Source organism: Daucus carota, chromosome 1 (assembly GCF_001625215.2).
Source record: "Daucus carota subsp. sativus chromosome 1, DH1 v3.0, whole genome shotgun sequence".
Lineage (NCBI taxonomy): Eukaryota > Viridiplantae > Streptophyta > Magnoliopsida > Apiales > Apiaceae > Daucus > Daucus carota.
The window spans coordinates 16,563,946-16,588,501 of NC_030381.2; the positions used below are offsets into that span (position 1 = coordinate 16,563,946).

At 34.6% G+C, this 24,556-nt stretch overlaps 3 protein-coding genes and 1 long non-coding RNA gene across 5 annotated transcripts; 2 read left to right on the plus strand and 2 right to left on the minus strand.

Moving 5' to 3' along the window:
* Positions 1-2,133: 2,133 nt before the first annotated feature.
* LOC135152214 (uncharacterized) lies at positions 2,134-5,714 on the plus strand. The gene is made up of 3 exons (XR_010291325.1): positions 2,134-3,619; positions 3,923-4,064; positions 4,969-5,714. It is a non-coding gene; the product is annotated as an uncharacterized LOC135152214 (long non-coding RNA).
* A 4,502-nt stretch (positions 5,715-10,216) lies between these two features.
* Positions 10,217-12,304, plus strand: LOC108204795 (L-type lectin-domain containing receptor kinase S.6). Its single transcript, XM_017374411.2, has one exon. The coding sequence runs from the start codon at positions 10,217-10,219 to the stop codon at positions 12,302-12,304; it is 2,088 nt and encodes a 695-aa protein (XP_017229900.1).
* A 239-nt stretch (positions 12,305-12,543) lies between these two features.
* On the minus strand, positions 12,544-13,476 carry LOC108204797 (U-box domain-containing protein 28-like). Its single transcript, XM_017374414.2, has one exon. It carries the CDS (start codon positions 13,474-13,476, stop codon positions 12,544-12,546), a length of 933 nt encoding a protein of 310 aa, XP_017229903.2.
* Positions 13,477-13,977: 501 nt separating this feature from the next.
* LOC108204796 (F-box protein SKP2A) lies at positions 13,978-17,798 on the minus strand. 2 transcript variants are annotated; one of them, XM_017374412.2, is made up of 5 exons: positions 17,560-17,798; positions 16,982-17,200; positions 15,725-16,073; positions 15,495-15,636; positions 13,978-14,735 (listed from the first exon to the last, which is right to left on the minus strand). In XM_017374412.2, the coding sequence occupies exons 1-5, from the start codon at positions 17,778-17,780 to the stop codon at positions 14,371-14,373; spliced, it is 1,296 nt and encodes a 431-aa protein (XP_017229901.2). In that variant the 5' UTR covers positions 17,781-17,798; the 3' UTR covers positions 13,978-14,370. The 2 variants fall into 2 exon arrangements, with proteins under 2 accessions (XP_017229901.2, XP_017229902.1); XM_017374413.2 differs by having other exon boundaries at positions 14,105-14,735; positions 16,982-17,174; positions 17,560-17,709.
* Between the last annotated feature and the right edge of the window lie 6,758 nt (positions 17,799-24,556).

Below are 24,556 nucleotides of genomic sequence, written 5' to 3' on the forward strand. Positions count from 1 at the left end.
GGAGTTCTTGAAGATTCGTTGAATGAACTGCTAAGGGTTTAATTACCATTAATGTGTCTCATACTTTCAGCCTGTGACAGGTTACATGCTCTTAGTCACTTTTTTTTTTGTATCGAAGTGGTCCTTATTTTTTATTTTTTTTTTAATAATTCTTATAGTTATTAATGTCTAATATAATTCAATAATTTGAGGCTATAGGAGTTTTGCTATATGATAGATTATGAGTATTTTTGCTTAAAAATCACATGAACTGTGTTGTACTGTTATCTTCATTTCGGATTAGACAGTAGAACTAATATATATATGTTATGCTTTTGGCAGGCCAACCTTGCATTTGCTGCCACTAGGGATAGAAAGGTGATTGGAAAGGTGATGATTGTTTTTGATGATTTAAAATATGTCAAGTCTAAGCTTTAATTTGTTTAGAATTGTTTTTGGAATTGGCCGCATAAACTCGGCAATTTACTCGAATATTACTTTCACACATCAAATAGCAAATGATTGTCCTGTTTCCAGCATTAAGATCACAGTCTGGGTAGTATGGAGGTAAACACTCAGCAGCCGACTTAATAAATGTAGTAATAATATGCCAGTGTGTGTGATTATGAATGCTATTGTAACTTAAATAATATTTGAGGTAGAAGGAGGAAGACATGAGAGTGTGCCACTTGATGAGAAAACAACTTAAAAGTTTGAGAAAAAAATGAGGTGATTTTCTCTTTTTTTTCCTAATGTTTCTGCTATAGGTATGTAAGAAGCATTTAATTTTTTGCTTCTATTTTTTAAATATTCAAGCATGGTCATGTGTTGAATCACTTTCAGATGTTTAGTTATTAACTGTAAAATTTGTAAGTAGCAGTCATCACATCATGTATCTGTCGAGCATTATGTTTTGTAATATTAAATTAGACTAGACCATCTCAGTATGCGCTTTACATTTTTGTAGATTCTATTTATAAAAATTGGATCAAAGTTTTCACCCTGCCACAAGAGTTTCTCTACAGATGCTTTCAACAGACATGTCGAAACATAACCTCCAAAGTACTGTTGATAGAGTTCCTGCTGTCCTGTAGTTGGAAAAAGAAATCAGGGTGCCGCATGCTTTCCATGTTGTTGACGTGGACGAGGTTTCATGTCAATATTTTGTACATTAAGTATATTGCAAATTTTTTTGACCCGACTGGACTACCAAATATCATAAAAGTGTGGCAGCTAAGAACTGAATTATGTAAGACTCCGGAAATTGTCTCCAGTTATGTGTGGTTGATAATACCATTTTATTCGCTCCGTTCTATGGCTATAGTTATTTTTTTTAAATCCTTTTTAATGGCATTTATTTTTTATATTATTAATATTTGTGTTTTTCTTAATTTTAGTTTATGTAAAGGAGCAACTTTTGTGTACTAATCTTATAAATTAACTCCGTGAACAGATTTTGCAGTGTAAATCTAATTTGTTAGAGCGATAAGCGACCTTCTACTATGGAAACAATAATTTTCACATTTACAGGTCTTTCGCTCACTTATGAGTTATGACATTTAAAAACAATGCCTGTCAGTATTGGAAATAAGCTGATCTTCTGAATACCAAAACTAAGCTAAACGCGCACCGCTTCAAAACACTGGTTGACAAGCTCAATAAATATGCAATTTTAATGGAGATCAATAAATATGCAATTTCAATGAAGATCTTTTCCAAATGACAATATCATGTTACAAGCAAAGTAACCGATTTCTAATTCTTTGATCTGCAGCTTGCATTATGATTTAAGCTTACAGATTCCATACGGTACTTCTGCCATGAGGAGAAGTAATATTTCTTTCAATTGTCTTGGAGCTTATTCTCCACTGTTAGCAGTGGTTTCGTGCAGTTCATTAAACTCAAGTTTTGTTCAGACCTTTTTATCATACATGCGGAAGCAATCTTGCCCTTTATCTGCAACAGGCACTTTACTATGTTTATTGGCCAAAGTTTCAAGACTAATGCTCCTCCCGTGTAAAGTATGATATTCAGTTTTGAATAAAACTTTATTTCGTTAAACTCCGAATCAGATTAATATTATATTGTGGGTAATAACTGTGGTTCATAACATTATGAGCGATTAATATTACATTGTGGGTAACAAATGTGGTTCGTAACATTATAAGCATTTATTGTATTTTTATTAGTTTATGTTATAATTAAAAACATACCCTAAGTGGTGGGCTTATCCTCTGTTGTCCCGAGACACCGGGTTCGACTCTTGCTCACCCAAGAATTATTAGAACAGATACTAATTTGTAAGGCATATAAGACCGCATTGTCAAAAAAACATATTACAATCGATTATTTAAAATTAAAAATTCAAACGTTACCCGTGTGCGAAGCACGGGCAAGATTGCTAGTTTAACTAATAACTTCTTGCGGTCATCAATTACCCGTCCAAAGTAATTAACCGATATTTAAAGTGTGATATTTAAAACAATTATTTTAGGATAAAATGTGTAATTTCAAAAGTAAATAGTGGCCGAACCAACCAGCTTTTGCCAAGATCGGTGGAAAAGAGGAGTCACGCTTAGTGCTTGATGAAATGCCTGAACCGGATTTAATTTCCTAGAATGTTTTGATTTCTTATTATTCTCCGCAGGGATTATTTGAGATATTGACTTGATGGGTTTGAAGCATAATTTAGGTAGCCTTGCATTAGATTGGATTGCTTGTTTATTTGAGTTTAGCACAAATGAATATGCTTATAGTTTGGGATCAGTACTACTGTAAGTTGTTACTCTGACTGTCGTTTAAATGATTGCGGTTAAAATGTATGATAGTTCACTACATTGATTCTAAACTTAAGGCTTATAATCTTTAGTTGCATTGATTAGAAAGTGTTGGCTCATATCGCGGTTGGATTTTAAAGCCAAGGGGAAACTAAAATTCTCCAGCCAAACTTGAAACTTAACCAAATAAGAGTAGGAAATCACTCTTTTAACACTTTATTGTAATGTACGCGAAGAGGGAGAAGAACTGTCTGACCGTCTCAGGCCCCCTGAGCCACCCCAGAAAGAATGTGCATAGTAATCAAAAAGTAATAAAACCTTCACAGTAGTGTTTATAAAACCTTAGCATGCTTTTGTAGATTGTCATAGTCAGAACTAGTCATGCTGATTTTCTTGTGGATATGAGAATGAGTATCATCTGTGACTTTGTTAAGAGGCTTAATAAAGGCATGAAATATAAGCTTTGATGATGTCTTTAAACTGTGAAGAATATCGAAAGTTAACACAACATATGCTAGCTATTAAGTCCCTGCATGGTGTGCATATGGTTCACATAAAGCATAACTGCATAAGCATGTATAGTGGTAATGTCAAGGAGAAGAACATGAGCTTCTTCAGTTGTCGCTCGTGTGCTAGCTTATACATTTGATACTGAGCAAGGTTATCACAAACATTGTTCTTCAAATAGTCAGGCCTATGTGGAATTCCAAAAACAATTTGGCCGCGAAGAAAGTTCTAGATTAATAATCAACTCTGACTACGAGGTTTCTAATCCAGGCACTGCTTGAAGTCTTGAACTCAGATACAGAAAGACCGTTGAATCCCTGCAGTCCTGCAGAACCAGTAATAGATCCTATTTGAAGGTGAATCTTTTGAACAAGTAGTAAATCCTTCTGATTTGTGGGCAAATAGCATTAGTAAATCATAACCTTCTGGTGTGGATTCTGCCTCGTATTTCTTTCCAGCAGAATGCTGAGCTTTTACTTTGTACTTTTATAAAAACATCCACTGTTATATTAAAGTAGGCACAAATTTTTCTGTTTAAATTTCTATATTTTTAGTACTACGATGATGTCCTCAAAGAGTGTTTAGGAAAATATTGGAGTGCTATTAACAGACTGTTGTATTGGAGTCTGCCTTAATTTCTCTGTAAAAATTTCTATTAGGCAAACATTATATCTGCAGAGTGTTCAGGGACCGCAGCTTGATCTGAGCAGAAAAAATATATGATGGTCTGATGTGTCATCGATGAAGGGACAGCGATTAAGGAAACCTAGATACATCAAGATCAGCAATGCTACGATTCTGGTGAGTCCTCTGAACAACTTTTGCACTCAATGTCTGTTGTTTCTTTCAATTTATATACTATATGATCACTTCAAAGCTCGGGGATTTCCACAAAATCAACAGGTATTACTTGTATATATCTAGGAGTGGAAATATTTGATGCCATTTTTTTGTTTTCAACCTCACCGAATTGCATTTGCTATAGAGTATTTGAAATGTGACGTGATTTTAACAATGTGTCAGGCTGTCGGCATTTGAATGCTAATTCGCCAATTTATATTAGTACTACATAGAGATATAGAAATATGTAAATCAGCCTTAAACATAAAAAAAATTCTCAATAAGCTGCTTTGTAACGGGAATAAGATTACACCACTTGCACAATTGAATTAAATATCTGTTCCACTTCTAGAAATTGTATAAACCAGCACATAATTTCCCACCTAACCTCATCAAACTTGGAACAAATATATATAATACTGGAGTGAAACACCACTGTTTTCCAGGGTTGGATACCTAAGATAGATCAATCTTATCATTCTACAATAATAGTAATTGACTATCAAATAAAGGTAAATTACTTGAAGAGTCCGAATGTCCCATAATCAGGGTCCATTCAGGCACCTGTCAGTTGATATCTTCATAAAACACTACATAGATGAGTTTCCAGGGACCCTGGTCATGGACTCAAGGCCGTTTGTCTAAGCTTTTTTTGTTAACTTGTAAGTCAAAAAATTTGCGGAAAGTACTTTTAGCTACTTGTATGTCAGAAAAGAAAACTTACCCACACTGGAATGTATGGCCCTAGATGTCATAGAAATTTATGAAATAATCTTGGGAATTAGGCGAATAGGCCATAATTTTGGGGGAAAATGCATTGTTTGAATGAGTAGGCTCTAAAGTAGTGTGATCATTGTCCATATAGTGTTTGCCACCAAGAGGACTCGTCTCAGACAACGGTAAAAAGATATCTTGTGGAATAGGTGGAAGAGAACTCGGAGGAGGTGACAAAATCCCTGGAAACATCCCAGTAATTTCATCTATACCTGCTCCTATATCAGCTTCACCCATTGCTCTACTACCTGTTTCCCCTTTCGATGCCCTGTCAACATATTCAGTCACCGCAAAACGAGCAGCAGGAGAGATCACGCCACTATTCCTGTCAAAAACCGCAGAAGATGATTGGCCAACCGGGCCTTTACGGCCAGTGAGTCTTTGAACAACCTGCATGAACTCATTTGGTTCTACTTTATAGACTTTTGGTGAAAGAGTATAAATAATAACCGGCGGTGGATGGTGATGATGAGGTTGAGACACTCTTTGCGAAACATTAACAGGTGTTTTTCGGATGACATGTGAGTCTTTTCGTACTTGGAGTGGCGTGGGGCGCGGTCCTTGGATTTCTTTCCGGGGAGAATTGCCAGAAAAATTGTTGGAAGAGTTCATTTTCAGTAGAATATTTCAAGGGGAAGCGAGGCTAGTAAGTTTTGTTGTATGAAATGAGAAAGAAACAGAGATTATTTATATGTATGCATGAAATGATTTTAAGAGAACAAGTCAGTGACTCAGTTGTATAAGTGTGTCTGTACATGTAACATAGCGAATACTCGCTTTTTTAGCTGCTGGCTGTTTCTTTGCTTCCTTAGTCTTTGAACTTGTCAACTTTTTTTCTACGCGGCCACTTCAGTCTCCACTTAAGTTTTGTTCAGCGCTTCACCCATATGGTTAAACTACTTATAATATATACTCGATTAAATTTTTAATTTAATCATAAAGATTATTTTTGATTACCAAAATTTATGAATAATCTTAAACATAATTAGGTTATTCAATTTTAATAATAAACAAATAATTTTTAAATTAATGAAAATTATGTCATTACTCGGAAGTGAATATTAATTAATAACTTAGATATCGAGGGATCGTGACTTATCTTAAAATAAGTGTTTATTATTTGTAAGTGACAGGTAATTTTTAATTTATGATTTTGATATATTTTTTATATTTATAATTTATTGGGTATAAAAATTATTAAATGTGATAATAAAATATTTAAATTATCTTTCAAAGCGGTTCATACAAATTTGTAAAATTAAATCATTAAAAAAATTAGATTATTAAAAAGTTTAGAATTTTCAAATTATGATATTCAGATTCATAAATCCAAATTTGACATATAAATATTTATATAAACAATTGTTTACAACTCGGTGTTCGGAAGCTCTTTCGATTCTGACTTGTATATGTAAAAAGCGAACATCGGACTTAGTCGGTAAAAACACCGTCTAGCGATTATCGGATCATTAATCGGAATCAATTTAATATTATTTTTTTAACTAGATAAATATAAATATAAATATATTTATATTTACAATAGATTTATAATCATATAATATCATAAGTTAAAAAATCAATGATTTTATCCACAAAATATCCATTTTCTAAATATTCAGGTCAATTTATCCCATAAGACAATACTACAATGTGTTTAAAAATTATTTTTAAATTTTTCAATTTTTTTACTATGATTTTTAATTTGTTTTAAATTTGCCGATTTTACCGTCTTTTGACCGATTATTCCCGTCTTTAACCGATTTTTCAGAAAAAACATTTTTTCCATCGATTAACACTTAATCGAGACGGTGGCCGTCCGAACAGCGTTTGATCCCGATTAGTCGCCGACTTTTAAAAGACTTGATATAAGCCCGCCCATAACCTAGAAACACCCCGCAACTTGTTAAACTCAAACATTAAAATAATGTTCCTGAAGGATAACGCGACTTTTTATTTTCATTTTAAAAATAGCAAATTTTGACTTTTTACTTAGCAGGAATAACCGGTCAAAATAGTTAGTTTTACTGTTTCACCGACGTTAGCTACTGTATTAGGCGACTGATAACCAGAATGATAACCAGAATTATTTGATTCTATATTACCCCGCAAAGTGATCAAATCAAAGCAACTAACTACAAAACAAGTAATAACGCCCTACTCATTTATAGGTAAATAATTTTTAACTCAAAACCTTATCTGAAACATTTAAAATTCTGAATTCATAAAAAATAATTACTTTATTGGTTTAAATTATATTTTCACTTTTAAACAAGATAAGCAATATTAAAAAAAATTATTTTTTCTGACGGTTTATCTAGTGTGTGTCCATGGTTACATGCTAAATAAGCATATAATTTGGGATTTAGCATGTGCCTATTAGCACACCATTATTAAAATCGTTTTTATATATAATAATATTTATTTCTTTGACCAAATATAATTAATATACATGATATAGTTGATATTATAATATAAACTAAAAATATGTAACACAAAATTGATATTCATAATATAATTAATGAGCCATATTGGAAGTTGAATTGCACAACTATTTTGAACATTTTTCTTCTTTTCTAATTCTAAATGAAGAAAGTAACGTAAAATGTTCTCAATTTTTATCTAATTTTCTTTGCTTTCAGAGAAGGCATTAATATCGGTAGGATAAATTTTATATTACGGTCCACATGTAATTCGGTAAATTACTATATATATAATATTATATTATATTCATTCCATTGATTTTTCATTACTTAATGAAATATTTTTAGTAACCGGTCAAGGCAGACAGAATTCAAAGGCCAAGTGTGCACAAAATTAGAATAATTTAATATTAAAATCGTTTTTATATATAATAATATTTATTTCTTTGACCAAATATAATTAATAAACATGATATAATTGATATTATAATATAAACTAAAAATATGTAACACAAAATTGATATTCATAATATCATTAATGAGCCATATTGGAAGTTGAATTGCACAACTATTTTGAATATTTTTCTTCTTTTCTAATTTGAAATGAAGAAAGTAAGGTAAAATGTTCTCAATTTTTATCTAATTTTCTTTGCTTTCAGAGAAGGCGTTAATATCGCTAAGATAAAATTTTAAATTACGGTCCACATGTAATTCGGTAAATTACTATATATATAATATAATATTAAATTCATTTCATTGATTTTTCATTACTCAATGATAATATTTCTAGTACCGGTCAAGGCAGACAGAATTCAAAGGCCAAGTGTGCACATGATTAGAATAATTTAAATTATTTTTGAATTATGATATTTAAAAATAAGAAATTTAAATAATTAGTCAAAAACACGTAAAAATGTGTTAAAAAACAGAGCAAAGTTTTTTGCAAGTCCATAATTTAGTTTATATTTTAAAAAACAAATTGTTTATTTGGTTCCTAACCCTAATTCTCTCTAGCCTCTCTCTTGTCGTAGCCGCCTGGGGCTTCCATCGGTTTTCACCGGTGGAAAGCCCCAAATCACTTGATTGCTTTGTTTTTCTTTCTAGTTTTTGAATAATACATCTTCTCGAAAAACTTAGATCTAAAACCATCGGAGATTTCGCTGTCTCTCTTCCAAGCGGGTGAGTTTCGGTCTGATTTCTCTTGTTTTTGTGGTTCTCATTCGGATCTATTCTCGGAAGAATTCTTAGATCTAAAACCATCGGAGATTTCGTTGTCTTTCTTCTTTGTTTAAAGCGGGTGGATTTTCAGTCCGATTTCTCTTGTTTCTGTGGTTCTGCTCAGATCTAAGGTTGTTTTCTCTCCCTGGTGAGAGTTTTGTTTTTCGCTTCTTAATTGTAAGCGGGGTCTTGATTTGATGATGAAAGTTTGTATGGAATCGCCGTTTTGGTCGATAGCTCAAACGATAGCTCTGTTAGGGCATGATGAAGAGGGTACCAGTAATTCAACGAGGATGCATGAAGCGGGTACTTGTATTTGTATATACATTTTCTTCAAAATATCGTTTAACTGTCTCTTTATGAGAACAGGCGATTGCAAATTACTGTTTGTTCGACTCGATCATTGGTGTAGATGCCGTATGGCTTTTTATTATTAAAATTAACACCTTTGTTTCAAAAAAAAAAAAAGAAAAACAGAGCAAAGTGGCGTGCGATGGCATGACAGTAGGAGATGAGCAAAGCTCTAAACTAGGGAATTGACCAAGACATGGGTGCGATAGGGTCAAGCTCATTTCTCCTGTCTTGGCTGATTAGTCAAGCTCTCTTGTCTCGTGCAGTAGAGCCAGCCTTACTCAAGTCCCCATAGCTTAAACCTGGACCAAGTCTTGTGAGCTGCTTTTTCCTCTTTTTCTTTTTAATTTTCCAAACCAAGTCTTGAGAGCTTTATGGCTTCTACTTGGCTGAACAAGTCAATAACCAAATCATATGTATTCGACATGTTGTTTTTAGTTTACATATATAGATTATAGATAGGTTAGATTATATAGATAGGTTCCAATTCAATAGAAATCTCTTAGAAATAAAATTTAGGATTTTGAACAAAATTTTTCTAGTTTGTGGTGCGGTTTTAGAATCGCAAACCAGACGGCATGTTAGAACCGTAATCACATCGTGCTAGGATAAAAACAGCATAAATCATATCACAAAAATCTTGTGTGTTTTGATTTTTATGTATAAGAATAAATATTCTTAGTTAAAATTGTGAATTAAATTTAAATATATGATAATTAAAATATTTTCTTATAATAAATTTATATGGTACTTTATCATTTCGGAGTTACAACAACTAAACATATAAAAAACTTGTAAATATAATAATAATGAGTACTAAGAGACGTATTACTTCAACAAAAAAAAAGACGTATTTTAATATTATAATTGTTTTATAAAATTTGGTATAATGATAATGATAAATTTATAAAATAATATTTAGTTTTTATTTAAAATTTTCTAAGAGATATATACCTAACATGATTATAAATAACCATACATTTATAAATATGTAATACAATTTTACTTAATAATTACTAATATATTAATATATGTGTTTTATATTGCACTGCGGTACGATTTAAACCTAATTACTGATATGTCAATAAAAATGAAAGTCGCGTTTTATAGTTCGATACATGCCATTTATGCGATTTTGTGATTATCCCGAGTCCCTACCCCCACCTCTAGAGTCTGGACCGATTTCTTGAATTTACTAGTGAAATTAGTACCCACATGAGTCTTTTAAAGTCATGAATGAACCAAGAAACACCCAAACACTTAAAAGTTGAAATTACACAAGTATGGTCTGTGTAAAATCTCCAATTTTACATAAAACCCATCAGCCTAAACCCTGATTCTTGAACCACAATGCCTTCAAACTCAAAAATTCTCTTCTGGGTACTTGTCATCTTGTTCATTTTCACCACCCTTTTCACCTCATTCACTTTCTCAACCCCTTTAGTCAACAAAGATTTCACCTTTCTTGGTGATGCACATCTCAAGAATGCCTCCCTTATTCTCACACAAGAAGCACCCTCATGTTCTTCTTCAATGTCCAGTCCTTATGCTTCTGGTGTTGGGAGAGCTTTCTACAAGTACCCAATAAGGTTTCTTGATTTTTCCACCAATAATGTTGCTTCTTTTACGTGTAAGTTTTCATTTAGAATTGACCCTTCTGCTCCTTATTGTGCATTTGGTGATGGCCTTGCATTCTTGATCACATCTAATGTTGATTCTGTCAGTCTTTCTGATGGTTATATGGGTCTTCCTCAGTCTAATGCTCTAGATTCTTTTCTTGCTGTTGAGTTTGATACTAGCTTTAATGCTAATCTTGGTGATATTAATGAGAATCATGTTAGTGTTGATTTCAATTCTCTTCTTTCGGTTGCTACTGTTGATTCTTTGGCTAGAGGGATTGATTTTAGGAGTGGGAGGAAAATGAGTGTGTGGATTGAGTATAGTCATTCGGAGAAAGTGATTCGTGTTTGGGTTGGTTATTATGGGTTCTTGAGGCCTTTAAGTCCTTTACTTGTTGGTAATGTTGATATTTCTAAGAATTTTAAGGAGTTCATGCATGTTGGGTTTTCTGCTTCAAATGGCAGAGGTTCTGCATTTCATGTTGTCGATGAGTGGCGGTTTAGGACTTCAGATTTGGAGTCTTCGATGGTGGTTGATAGATTTACGGATGAGTTGGAGGAGTGTTTGATCTGCTTCCCTGGGGAAGATAGTAGTACTAGTATGAATGTTGATGACTCGGATCATCTTGGTCAGAAACATAAATCGCCACTACAGGTAGCCCTTGTTGTGGGTGGCTTGGTGCTCTCTGTCATTTCTGTCATTGGATTTCTTCGTCTGTTCTTCATGTTCTTGCAACAGAGGAAAAGAGACGTTGCTATAAAATGCAGTGAAAGGCGAGTAAGCAAAATTCAGGCCAATAAAGTACCAAAAAGGTTGTCGCTGACTGAAGTTAGATCAGCTACCAAAGGATTTAGCCGGAAGAGAATTATTGGTGCAGGAGCATCAGCAGTTGTCTATGAGGGGTTACTCCCTTCTCTTGGTAGTGTCGCGGTCAAGAGGTTCAATGAGGTAAAAAGAACTAGTGCTCTGTATAATCGGTTTACTAATGAATTCGGGACAATGGTGGGGTGTATGAGGCATAAGAACTTGGTTCAGCTTTTGGGATGGTGCTGTGAGAGGAATGAACTAGTGTTAGTTTATGAGTACATGCCTAATGGGAGCCTTGACAGGACTTTACACTCTCGCTCTCGAGCCACAAAACTCCTCACTTGGGAGCGCAGGATATATGTAGTTCTTGGGATCGCTTCTGCACTTGCATATCTACACGAGGAGTGTGAGAAACAGATAATTCATAGAGATTTAAAGACTTCTAATATCATGCTTGATGCTGAGTTCAATCCCAAGCTTGGAGATTTTGGCTTAGCAGAAGTCAATGAGCAGAGTTCTAAAGCAAGAGAAGTGACTCTGCCAGCTGGAACCATGGGATATCTTGCTCCCGAGTATGTTTACTCTGGTGTTCCGTCTCTTCAAACAGACGTGTACAGCTTTGGCGTGGTTGCTCTGGAGGTAGCAACAGGGAGGAGGCCTGTCAATGACGATGGGACTGTGTTGACTGATTCAATGTGGGATATGTGGGAGAAAAGGAATTTAATGGCTGCTGCTGATCCTACACTCACGGGGAACTTTAACAGGGTGGAGATGGAAAGGATCATCTTGGTTGGGCTCTCTTGTGTGCATCCGAATTATGAGAGGCGACCTTCAATGGGGGAAGTAGTGCGAATGCTAAGAGGGGAGGCACCATTGCGTAAACTTCCTACTACCAAGCCAACTGTGAGGATTCGGGCTTTGAGTGAGAATTCTGAAGATATGATACAGTTTAACGAAGGGTTGGATGGCACGCCGTGGTCTACCCCCAGAACTCATTTAAGTAAGACCTAGTTATAGAATGATCTGCTGATTCAATTTGTAAATTTGCATCATTTCATTTCTGCATTTTATCCTATCATGTAGTGTATTCTACCAGCTCTGGTATATGCCCTTTACTTCAATGTAATTAGCTGTACTTTGAATATACCATGTTCTGAAGATTGAATTAGAGATTGAATTACTATGAACAATTTGTACACAGAAAACACTGGTAAACACTGATGAAACAGATTGAACACGAAGCAGTCGGGTTATGAAACACGAGTTGTCCTGGTTTCGTAACTCTTTAGCCATGGCTTAGAGTTAGCCTGGAACAGCTTCACCAGATCCCCGCACATTAGTCTCACACTACCTGAACACTTGCTCTGCATTACCAACACCACCTTCCTGTCTCCGTTACTCTTGACCAATGCTTGATTCGCCATCCTGTCACCGGAGAGATAACACACGCTCCACAATACTCCAATGCCATGCTCCGTGGCTGTTACTGATACATTCATCAGCCTTGTTATGATCGCCTTTAGGCATCCGTCGTCTATGCAAATCGCTGTTCGGCCTTCTGGACACATCGACACAATTTCTAACACTTTCATCACTTTCTCAATAACTGCAACTTCTGTTTCCTGATTGGAGAGTATTTTCCCTCCAGTGCGGACTATTCCGAGACGGACGAGCTTAGTTTTTACGTTTCTCGATTGTGAAACAGCGATCAATGACGATAAACCAGCAGCACGAGCTGTCTGGTTCGTTTCCAAACTCACTAACTTGTATAATCCTGTTAACAAGGCCTGATTTTCAAACATTGTTGTTTGAGAATTCATCGTCGATGCAATTGATTCCAACACTTTCGCAGAACTAATCTTCGCCTTGAAATTCCCTTTCTCGAGCAACAAAACGAACGGATATAAACAATCTCTCTTGTTTCTGAAGATCAAATCATGCAACTGTCTTTTAATTCTACTATCTTCCTGTATAATCAACTCCAAGACCTTCATTACCAATTCGATAACTTCAACTTCCGAATCATTACTCAAAATCTCAACAATAGCCGGAACAAATCCTTCATACTTTGCAATGAAATCGCGGTTTTCAGCAGACAGCTTTGTGAACTCATGTACTCTGAACAGCAAATCCCTGCAATGTGTAGAACCATGATTGACAATGCTATCGAGGTGATCGAGCATTGAGCTGCTACAACCATTGCACGTGAATCGGATCGTTGAGGCCGCGGATGCAGGACAAGGAAACATTCCAGGGCTGCAGGTGAGTTGTAGCTCCTCCTCCTCATTGAGTACCGCCAGTTTTGTACAGTGTGTGTTTGATCAAGTAGAAGAAGATGTTATGGTTGCAAATTAAGCAACATGTTGCACATGTATTTAAATTGCTGAGAAGAGGAACCCCCTTTGAATTCCGTGTTGGCGGTTGCGAAAGTTCAAGACGCGTTTCCCACATCTGCATGTAATATTATTTGTGGGCCGAAAGTTAAATCAGATATCTGGCTAGAAAGTTCAGCAGACCATTCTTACTTGTAAAACTATTATGATTAGTTTAGTATCAAGCATTTCTTAAATCCTTGAACAAAAATTTGGACAATAATATTACTAACTGTGTTACGTGTCGATATCTCGTGTGTTGCGTGTTATTTCTGTGCAACTAGCATCGGTGACGAAAAAAATACGACCAGCTTATCTAGAAAAGCAGAAGCCGACTTTTATGAAAACAAGAACCCTTCCGAGTCTAACAATGTTTGGAACATTGCATGTTTGGTTTGAACCAGACCCAGCCCGGAGCTGAAGGTAGGTGGGGAAGAAATGATCAACATTTTATGCATAATCTGTGGACAGAATAGCCAAATTTGGTTCACGGAAACACAACCATAGAAAAACTGTTGACAATATACAAACTACACGCGGACCGGACCATCAAAGGGTAGTCGGAAATAATTGTCCATTTCACAGTCAGGCAAGTGCACAGCCTTAACAAATTTCATTGTCCATGCACAACATTATTTTTACCTTCCTACGCCTGGAGGCCCGAACCCTGATCTTACACAATAGGGCTTTCATCTTGGTTCTTGCTCAGTGAGCCTGAACATTACCGGTCGCGCGATGAGCTTGAAATGCACAGGCACAGTGGACAGACGTTAAGTTGAGACACCCACTTATGATCAGCGAATGTCTTCCTGGGCATGTATGAAGTGCAGGACATGAGTCACACAAGGCTTGCACAGCTGGAGGAGTAAGAGCTGTGCACTGACTGATGTTCAAACTTTTAAGCCCTTCTTCCTCGTACCTATTCCTCACAGATTCCCACACACTCTGTTTGTTCTTCACTCGAGTGTGAGCAAGGGCATAGATTGCTCTATCTGTGATATTTTGGCAGTAGTAGAGACCGAGAGACTGCAAACGAAGGCAATTGTTTGCCAAAGCAACTACACTCGCATCTGTAAGAAAATACCAAAGTAATTAATATAGCATAAAGATTTGAGAACAATGAAGATAAAACAACCACATGGAAGGATATTCCAGTAACTATATGTAACTAACAATCATCAAAAGGTGCAATTAGTTTCATAAGGCAACAGAATCTCCAAATTAGGCCTGTCAGATATCAAAGTACATTAGAAGTACAAGTCGATGTGATCCACTCTCTCAGTTGCACACATATACAACTTATGGTTAAAACATATAATAATTACTTTCTAACAAAGGTGATGAATACAAGGAAGAATTCATCGCCAATTTCGAGTAATAACAGTCCAAAATCTCCATGACTGCTGGTCAGAAGAATATAAAAATATCAAAGGTGACATGCCAGCCAAATTTCACCACAAAAATGATAATAGCTACATTTAGAGGTTACTAAATGGTATTAAAACAGCGTACACCTATCTCAGCACACAGGCATTCTCTAGCTAATACAATTAAGAACATTTGCATCAGTCAATGACACAAATTAAATTCGAGGCTAGACTAATGTTACAACTAGTAGTGAATATTGGCAAGTAGCTGAGTACGATGTTAATCTTGTTTTTAAGTTTAAAGCTGTTAAAGCTTTTAAAATCATGACACAGATTATATTCATATTACGGAACGCAAATATTGTCAGCCTAGGGTACTTTGTCATACGGTGCTATATCCAAAGATGAAAGAACAGAGAATAGTAGTATATACACTAATGCCCATTTCAGCTCTTATTATACCTGTTATAAGAACACAACCGCACAAATCAAGTACTTTTAGATCAGGGCACCCATAAGCTAGACTCATAACACCTATATCTCCAACATTCTCACACCACCCCAGGTTAAGATACTGCAACCGAGTACAATTATATCCAATAGCCTGCACACAGTCCATGAGAAAATTAATAGACATATATAAAGTGAAGCACTGGGATACTACAAGTCTACAAGTGCCAACCCTTGCCTACCTTCAAGGCAGAGTCAGATGCAGCTTTGACGCATCCACAGAGATTTAATGTTTGAACTTTTCTGCAATAATCGCTTAAATATGAGAGAGCAGTATCACTGAATGCCGAGCACCCACTGATGTTGAGCTTTGTCAGATTAGGGCAACCATGAGCCAAGGCATATAGGGAGCAATCAGTGAGTTTGAAACTCTTGCTTAGGTCTAGATCCTGCAGGTCAGGACAAAAGTTTGCAATAGCCTGAACAGCATTATCCTGCAGCTGTGAGTTATCCTGACGGAGAACTAAAACTTGCAGTTTTGAGAATTTAGGAGCCAGAGATAGCACCAAGTTATTCATGTTCTTCTTGGACCTTGAGAAAGTAACAGAGATAACCTTAAATCACAATGGAAGCATGAATTCTACATGGAAATGGGCATGAAAAACATAGAATTTAAAAATACAATGGCAATTTTTTTATTGTTTACCATTTAAATTTGTCATCATCGGACAGTTTAGTAGCCACCAACAGTTACTCGTTCATATAATCAATAGCAAGGAAGAACATAACCCATTACATAATTAGGCAGTCAAGCAACCAAAAATTACCTAATACAGTGTATGGAAACATAAATTCATTATAAATGATAAATTTCATACAATATGGATTGAGTAGTCATTCAAATTCTCAAACTTATGCTTGAACACGAATGACTTGAAATTTAATCAAATCCAAATTATTTTGATTATCCAAACACGCATTTATTTAAATGCAATATTTTAAATGAATTCTAAGTGTTCCCAAACAAGCCATAAACTTAATGTCCATGTTATGTAATACAAATAATGCAGAAAAGAAAAAATATACACAGCACCTGGAATACTTATAAGTATAATCAATCAGTAATGAAAGTGCACATAAAGATAATGGCTACAATTAAATTATATGCTTTCACACAGGAGACTTTTAGTCTTATGTTATTCCCCTCTCTAAGCCTTCAAAAATAAAAACGATAAAAGGTGTACTGCCCAACTCTATTTTTCTCATAAACGTACAAAGTGAAAAAGTAAAGATTAATATATTTTGGATGAACAAAATGGATATCATGTAATTAGACAAGTTAAACAAGAAGATAAAATCACTTCAAGCACCGTAGATATAAACTTATGTTGCTAAGGTATCAGAACAAAAGGATAAGAACCTGGGAAATCTGTTTATTCTTATTATCAAGACATCAAAAGTATCGTAATCCAAATAGTTGGATAAGTTGAAGAATATACCAAGAAAGGGACAACCGAGTTAATCCCCAGCAAACAGCATCTCTCCAGCCACTACAAACACCCGAAGTAACAATCACTGTTCGATCATCAACGAGCGACACAATCCGCAGCAGAAGCTCCATTGGAATGTCTTTCCATTCATTGATCGCTCCACCACCACTTATCTTCATCCCCCCACCAGCAACCATTTTATCTGATAACAAAATGCACTTCTTGATTCTGTAAAAAGACACAAACTTTATCTAACAAAAACAAAGGGAGCAGTTTTATCTATCAATATATTATATATACACTAATGTTCTGTATTTGAAACAACAATTTATCAAAATCATCAAAACCAAACAAACCCCACCACAGAAATTAAAGTTAAAATACAATCAGATAACTTGCAAATCATATATACACATGTAAAGAAATAAAATTGAACTGGGTATTCATATTTATAGCAAAAAAAAAAATGATCATCAAGCCTAATAACAATTAATTTTCACCATACACAACAGTTACACTAAAAATTACTCAACAAAAACACATGGAATTGAGTGTATATGTGTGAAAAGATGGGTTGTAGAGGATACCTATGATCTTTCTTCAAGTTATGTTGTGTGAGCTGCTCTTTCTTGTGTGTATTATTATAAACAGCTCTCTCTCTCTCTCTCTCGCTCAGGAGATGCGTACGGGTAAGAAAGAGAATTAGGAGACGCAAGGAAGCCACCTGGCACGAGCGTGACTGGGACCTTAAAGTGGGCTCTACATCAAGTATACATTTTTTTAAGAGGATATCTTTTTTTATTATCATGATTATTCAACTTGTTTATAATTTAAATTAGTCCTTTTATCAGGCTGTTATTCGATTCCGGTAGTCAAGTTTAATCGAGTCCTTATATTCAAGTTTAATCGAGTCGATCTGAACTAGTTTGTTTAGTTAATCGAGCCTAAATCTCTGCTCGAACTCGACTCGTAAAATTCCACGAGTCAAGCCAAGCCAATAAAAGCCGGTTTTAACGAGTCGAGTGGAGCCAACTCGTATAATTTTACACTTAATCGAGCCTAAACCTCTACCCGAACACGACTCGTTTAATTTCACGAATTGAGTCGAGCCGGCTCGTTTAATTAAACGAGTTGGAACTTTTGTCTGAATTTGGCTCGTTCAAAGAATCGAGCCCAATTAAACGAGTTCAAGTTGGGCGAGCTCGCGAGCCACCGACTCGAATTACAGCTCTACCTTTTATATAATGGTTTTTTCAAACATATAGAGTTTCTGAAATATTTTTGTAAGAATGTTGAAAGTTTTTAAAAATATTTATATAATATAATTTCATAAATAAAACTTGTAAAAATATTATTTTTTATAATTTTTCGTAAAATTATTGTTTATAATTTTGAAACCGTATAGGTAATTATTAGCAATTATATTTCCCGCTACATATACAATTTCAAGAAAACATTATCAGGGATTGTTTTTAACTAAGAGGGGTGTATTGGATTGGGATTTTAAAGTATTTTTTTGCATTCATGAAATCCGAGGGTATTCGATTGGGATTGTTAGAAATCCATTAAAATCTTGAGGTATTCAATTGGGATTTCAAATTATGCTACAAAATCTTGAGGTATTCAATTGTGATTTTAAATTATGCTTTAAAATCCGGTGGTATTCAATTGGGATTGTTTAAAATCCATTAAAATCTGATGGTATTCAAATGCTGATGGATTTTTTTTCATTTCATAAAATGATGGATTTTGTGGCATTCTTCAGTGTATTTTAAGTTTTTTGAAATCCCACCAAAATCAATGGGATTTTGAAGCATTGTACCTAAATCCTATCAACTCTACGACATTTTATCAAGAATCCGTAAAAATCAAAATCTCATACAATCCATTAAAATCCATAGACTAAAAACAATCCATTAAAATCCCAATCGAATACACCCCCGTAAGATTTTAATGATTTTTCATCGACTAATCTTAATGAATTATATTTGATTTTATCATACGAACTCTTGATAAAATGTTGTAGAACTGATGAAAATATTTAAGATTTAATCATAATACTTCAAAATCTCATAGATTTTGATTGGTTTCAAATATCATAAAATACACCAAACAATCCTATAAAATCTATCATTTTATAAAATCCAAAAATCTTCCATCAGTATTTGAATAACATTATATTTAAAATAGTCTCTATCGAATACTATTAAATTTTAAAATATAATTTAGAATCTTTATTGAATATCACTAAATTTTATAACATGGATATTCCAAAATTCCAATTGAATATTTCAAAATTTTGATATAATTTTTAAAATTCAAATTAAACATTCTTGAATTTCATATATCAAGAAAAAACAATTAAATCCCAATTAAATGTACCCTAAAACCTTCAATACAGCAATCAGACACCCTAATCACGACATCACAAGATCATATCCATAGCAGCCACCATCATCATAGCGGCGGCGGCTCTGTAACCACCCCAATCATATTTCCTTTATCGAACGGCTCTGTAACCACCCCAATCATATTTCCTTTATCGAATTTTCCGTGATGTGTTCATAAGCACACAATAATAACTACTCCCTCCGTCCCCCTGAATTGTATACATTGGGGGACGGGGACGCGGCACGGACTTTAATGTTCCTGTAAAGTATAGTTGTGTAATTTATTTTTAAAATTTTCTTTTTCTGAATTAAAGTTTGGATATTCTATTTTTATTCAGAAAAAGAAAATCTGAAAAATAAGTAATGGAACTATATTTTATAAGAGCATTGAAATGCGTGTCGAACAGTTAAAAAGAAACGTATACAATTAAATGGGACAGATGGAGTAATTCACATGAGAATACTAACTTTTGATTGGTGGATAGATAATAAATGTTAATAATCCAACTGTATTTACATCAATTTCATCAATCAAAAGAAATATTTTTTATGAGAATTGGTGCTTATTGTGTGTTCTTAGCAAACATTAGAAAGAACGTTCTTTTATATACCCGGCTTGTTTACTCAGTCTACAAGTGATAATTATAGATTTTATTACTCCCCTCGTTAATAGATGTATACTGTTATAAAATAATATATTAAGTGATTGTCAAAAGCTTAGTCAAGAAGACTCGCAAATCTTATCAAGTAAGTTTGGTGAAACTTACTAAGGAAGACTCGCAAAGCTTATCAAGGAAGTCCGGCGAAACTTACTAAAGAAGACTCGCATAGCTTATCGAGGAAGACTTACGATACTTACTCGAGAAGAATCGTAATACTTAACCTAGAAGTATTGCAAATCTTAGTTAGGAAGATTCATCAACCAACCTCTATAAATAGCTGGTTCAGTTGAAATGAATTCAATTCTGAAATATTCTGAAATACAACTACTTTCTCTCTCCATCTCCTATTCTCTTTATACTTTCCAGAATAGTTTCCTTTTCTTATTTTTGTATAGTTTAATAGTATATATTACAAGATTTACAACACGTTATCAGCACGAGACTCTGCCGAACTGAGATATGCCAAAGAAGGACTCTGCCAAACTGAGATAAGTCAAACAGGTACATCATAAACAGGTACAATCTAACCAACTCTAAATACTGCGACTTTCACAGAAATAAGGTACGATCTATCTCTACTCATTTTACGATTATTACTATCGTTATAGCTTATGACTTTACTATTGCTTGATTTGTTAATGGCGACAATGCCGTTAAAACTTTTTAGTTATATCATACTGTATAGATATTAAATTGTTTTTGTATTAACTTGAAATATTGATAGGTCATGTTTTAAATATTTATTTTACATTCAGAATGACGAACCTTGTAAAATTAGAATTTGTTGCCTTGGATGTTTCTGGGAATAATTATCTATCTTGGTTCCTTGATGTGATATTACACCTTAGTGCTAACAGCCTAGGACACTATTGATTTAGAAAATAATCCCCATTGTTTAACAAAATGTCAAACCAATTATCTTTCTAAGACATCACATCCATGAAGACCTAAAATCTGAATATCTCATTATCAGAAATCCCCTTACCCTTTGGAATAATCTCAAGGATAGATTTGATCACCAGAAACCTATTCACTTACCATCTGCCCGTTTTGACTGGTTGATTTGAGGTTACAAGATTTCAAATATGTAGCTGAATATTATTCTGCTTCTTTATGGTGAAAATATTATTGATGCTGAAATAATTGAAAAGACCCTATCAACTTTTCACCCAAATACTATGATTTTGGCACAACGATATAGAGAGCGGAGTTTCCAAAAATATGGTGCGATGGTATATCTCCTTCTTGTGGTTGAAAAGAATAATGAGTTGCTATTGAAAAACCATCAGATTCGTCCCATAGGCTCTGCCCAGGTACCTGAAGTACATAACACGTCATTCCTGAAGAATGAACGTGGGAAAGGGCATAGAGGAGGACGAGGTTATGGACGAAACTGTGGACGTTGAAATTTCCATAGTCGGTTTCGAAATCAATATCATTCTGGCCACCTGAAGGGGCAACGTGATGGTTAAAACTCAGGCCACTAGAAATGACAACGTGAAGTGCCAAAAGAAAGGCATCCAAGAAGGAGAGAACCGAGGCATATGTCATTGGTGCGGATCTGAGGGACATTGGCAATGTACCTATCGCACACCTAAACATCTTGTTGATCTGTATGGGTTATCCAAAAGAATAATGGAAAGAGAGTAGAAACAAACTTTTCTAATTATAATCTAGTTGATGAACCAATCAATAAGGTCTCAAATGAAATAGATACTGGTGCTAACCTTTATTATGGTTGAGAGGACTAGACTTCATATGTATTGTCTTGCTTTACTTATTACCTTTATGTTTTACTTATTTTCTTTATCTGCTTGTTTCATGTTGTTTTTTGGTATACTCGGTGTGTTTTTAAAAGATGTTTTTCATTTATATATGTATAAAGATGGAAGATATATGCATTATTGATTGCACAACCACACACTATTTTAAAAAGTTAGAAATACTTTCACAGTTGACTAATAAAACCAACTTACATGTCTGGACGGTATCGGGTACATCATACATAATAGAGGTTTCTGAGAAGCTAGTTTTATTCTGCCAAATAAGACGCACATAAGATGCTCTATACTCTAGAAAGGCAACTAGAAACCTACTAAGGTTTAAAGATACTCGTTTGTAATGGTTTCACGTTGAAACTACTGATGAGAATGAAAAAGAATATCTTCTCATCACCTCAAACACCGTTGACAATAAAAAGGTCTTTGAAAAATTTCACTCAATTTCTTCAGGATTATATGTTACAAGAATAAGAGCTATTGAATCTCATAGTGTCAACATTCCCAAAGTCACAAACCTAAAACTACTTTTCCCTTGGCATGAAAGGCTTGATCATCTAGGAATATCTATGATGCGTCATATTATTAAAGAATCTAGAGGACATCCTTTTATAACTCAAAAGGTAATGCCCAAGGTGAACTTCCTTGTTCAGTATGTTCCTTAAAAAGTTTTGATTGTCTGATCATTCCTAGTTAAGCTTCAAACTGAATCCCCGAAATTCTTAGAAAGAATTCAAGGTGACATTTGTGGTCCTATTCATCCATCTTCTGGCACATTTAGGTACTTTATTGATGCGTCAACTCGATGGTCCCTTATATGCCTTTACCAAATTACTTGCCTTAATAATCAATAGAGTAAAGAGCTATGTGAGCTACAATTATTTAGTATCTTGTCAAATAGTAGTTCACAAATAAAATCGAATCATATGATTGTCATAGACAATCTTTTGGTTAACTGGTCATTAAAAAGATTTTAGAGATACTAGTGGGGGACTTTTGATAATTGAAGAATGTGCCCTTATTGCATTGTCACAAAGAACTACACTGAGGCACAATAGTATATATGCTGGTTTTGATTCTTCGTTTGATATAAGGTATCTAGAGCCATTAACTGGTGATATTTTTTCTGCTCAGTATGCTGATTTTCATTTTGGTGAATCTATATTCCCTAAATCAGGGGGAGAAAATATTTTGCATAAATTATGTGATATCTTCGAATGCATCAGTTTTGAATTATATTGATCTACTAATAATATGGGTCATAACTTCAAAGAGTTATTTATATGCAAAATATTGATAATCAATGCCGAATTCTTTTAGTGATTTTTAGACATATTATCACACATACATGCTATTAATGCTTTGGTAAGGATTGAAATCCTGATTTATAAAGCAATTTTTGAAGAATTGGTTAGAATATAATAAGCACGCCGGAAGCGTGGGAAATCTATTCGTACATATGATATTGTACTGTGAAATTACAAATTGATTATACTTGCCCCAGAAGTGGCAAGCTTTTTGATATATACCCTAAAAGCGGTATTACCCCTTGTAGAGGTTATTCTTTTATGAAACGGAAATTAATTAGACTTGCCAAGAAGTGGCAACAATTCCATAAAATACCCCAGAAGTGGTATTACCTCCTGAAGAGGTTTGAGCCCCTGAAGTGGCTGAAATAAAATTCCTAGAAATGGGATTATCTCTGAAAGATGATATTGTCCCAGAAGTGACAAATACATACCCCAGAAGTGGTATTGCCTCCTGAAGAGGTTCAAGCCCCTGAAGTGGCTGTGACAAATCCTCCTGAAGAGGAAATTGCCCCAGAAGTGGCACATGCCCTAGAAGTGGCAAATGCCCCAGAAGTGGCAAATGCTTCCATGGAAGCAAAGGTACCTGAAAGTTATGAGATCTCTATAATTTATGTACATAAAGGGAAATTATTGGATCGTGAGAGTACTAAGATTGATGATGTGTATGTTTTTCCGTGATATGTGATATTATTATAAACTCCGATCCTAAAGTGTCGACAATGAGATGATTGGATCGTGGGAGTATTGAGATTGATGATATGTATGTGATATTATTATAAACTCCGATCCTAAACCACAAAGTGTGGAGAAGTGTCGACAATGAGATAATTGGATCGTGGGAGTATTGAGATTGCGATATGTATGCAATATTATTATGAACTCCGATCTTGAACCACAAAGTGTGGAAGAGTGTCGACAATGATATGATTGGCCAAAATGAAAAATTGCAATCTAGGAAGAATTGCAATTCTTGCGCAAGGTAAATGTATATGGACCTATAGTTTAAACACCAGCTGGTGAAGTCCCTGTTGGGAATTGATGAGTATTTGTATGAAAATGAAATGAGAGATGAAATTGTGAGATATAAAGCTTGGTTGATAGCCCAAGGATTCTCTCAGAGACCTGGATTTGATTATTAGGAAACATACTCTCCTATAAGGGATAGAGTTACTTTTATTTCCTAATGGGTATAATTTTAATCACCAAGAAATATACTCTCCTGTAATGGATGGAGTTACCTCTCATTTTATAATGAGTATGGCTTTGGAAACACGTCTGATGGACGTTGTGATAGCATACTTTTATATATCACTTGATAGTGATATTTTTATGAAAATCCCTGAAGGATTAGAGATAGAGGACACTAAGCCTTGACATTTATATTATGTTATATCCCAACGATTATTATATGGTTTGAAACAATTTGGTCGTATGTGGTACAACA

What these genes read in the sequence shown, in the direction of transcription:
- LOC108204795 (XM_017374411.2), top strand. Translation starts at nt 10,217, where the DNA reads ATGCCTTCAAACTCAAAAATTCTCTTCTGGGTACTTGTCATCTTGTTC.
- LOC108204797 (XM_017374414.2), bottom strand. Translation starts at nt 13,476, where the DNA reads ATGCTCGATCACCTCGATAGCATTGTCAATCATGGTTCTACACATTGC.
- LOC108204796 (XM_017374412.2), bottom strand. Translation starts at nt 17,780, where the DNA reads ATGATAATAAAAAAAGATATCCTCTTAAAAAAATGTATACTTGATGTA. An exon ending in ACTCGGTTGTCCCTTTCTTG is followed by an intron (nt 16,074 to 16,981) that starts GTATATTCTTCA and finishes TACTTTCTCAAG; the next exon opens with GTCCAAGAAGAACATGAATA. An exon ending in CGGTTGTGTTCTTATAACAG is followed by an intron (nt 14,736 to 15,494) that starts GTATAATAAGAG and finishes ATTTTCTTACAG; the next exon opens with ATGCGAGTGTAGTTGCTTTG.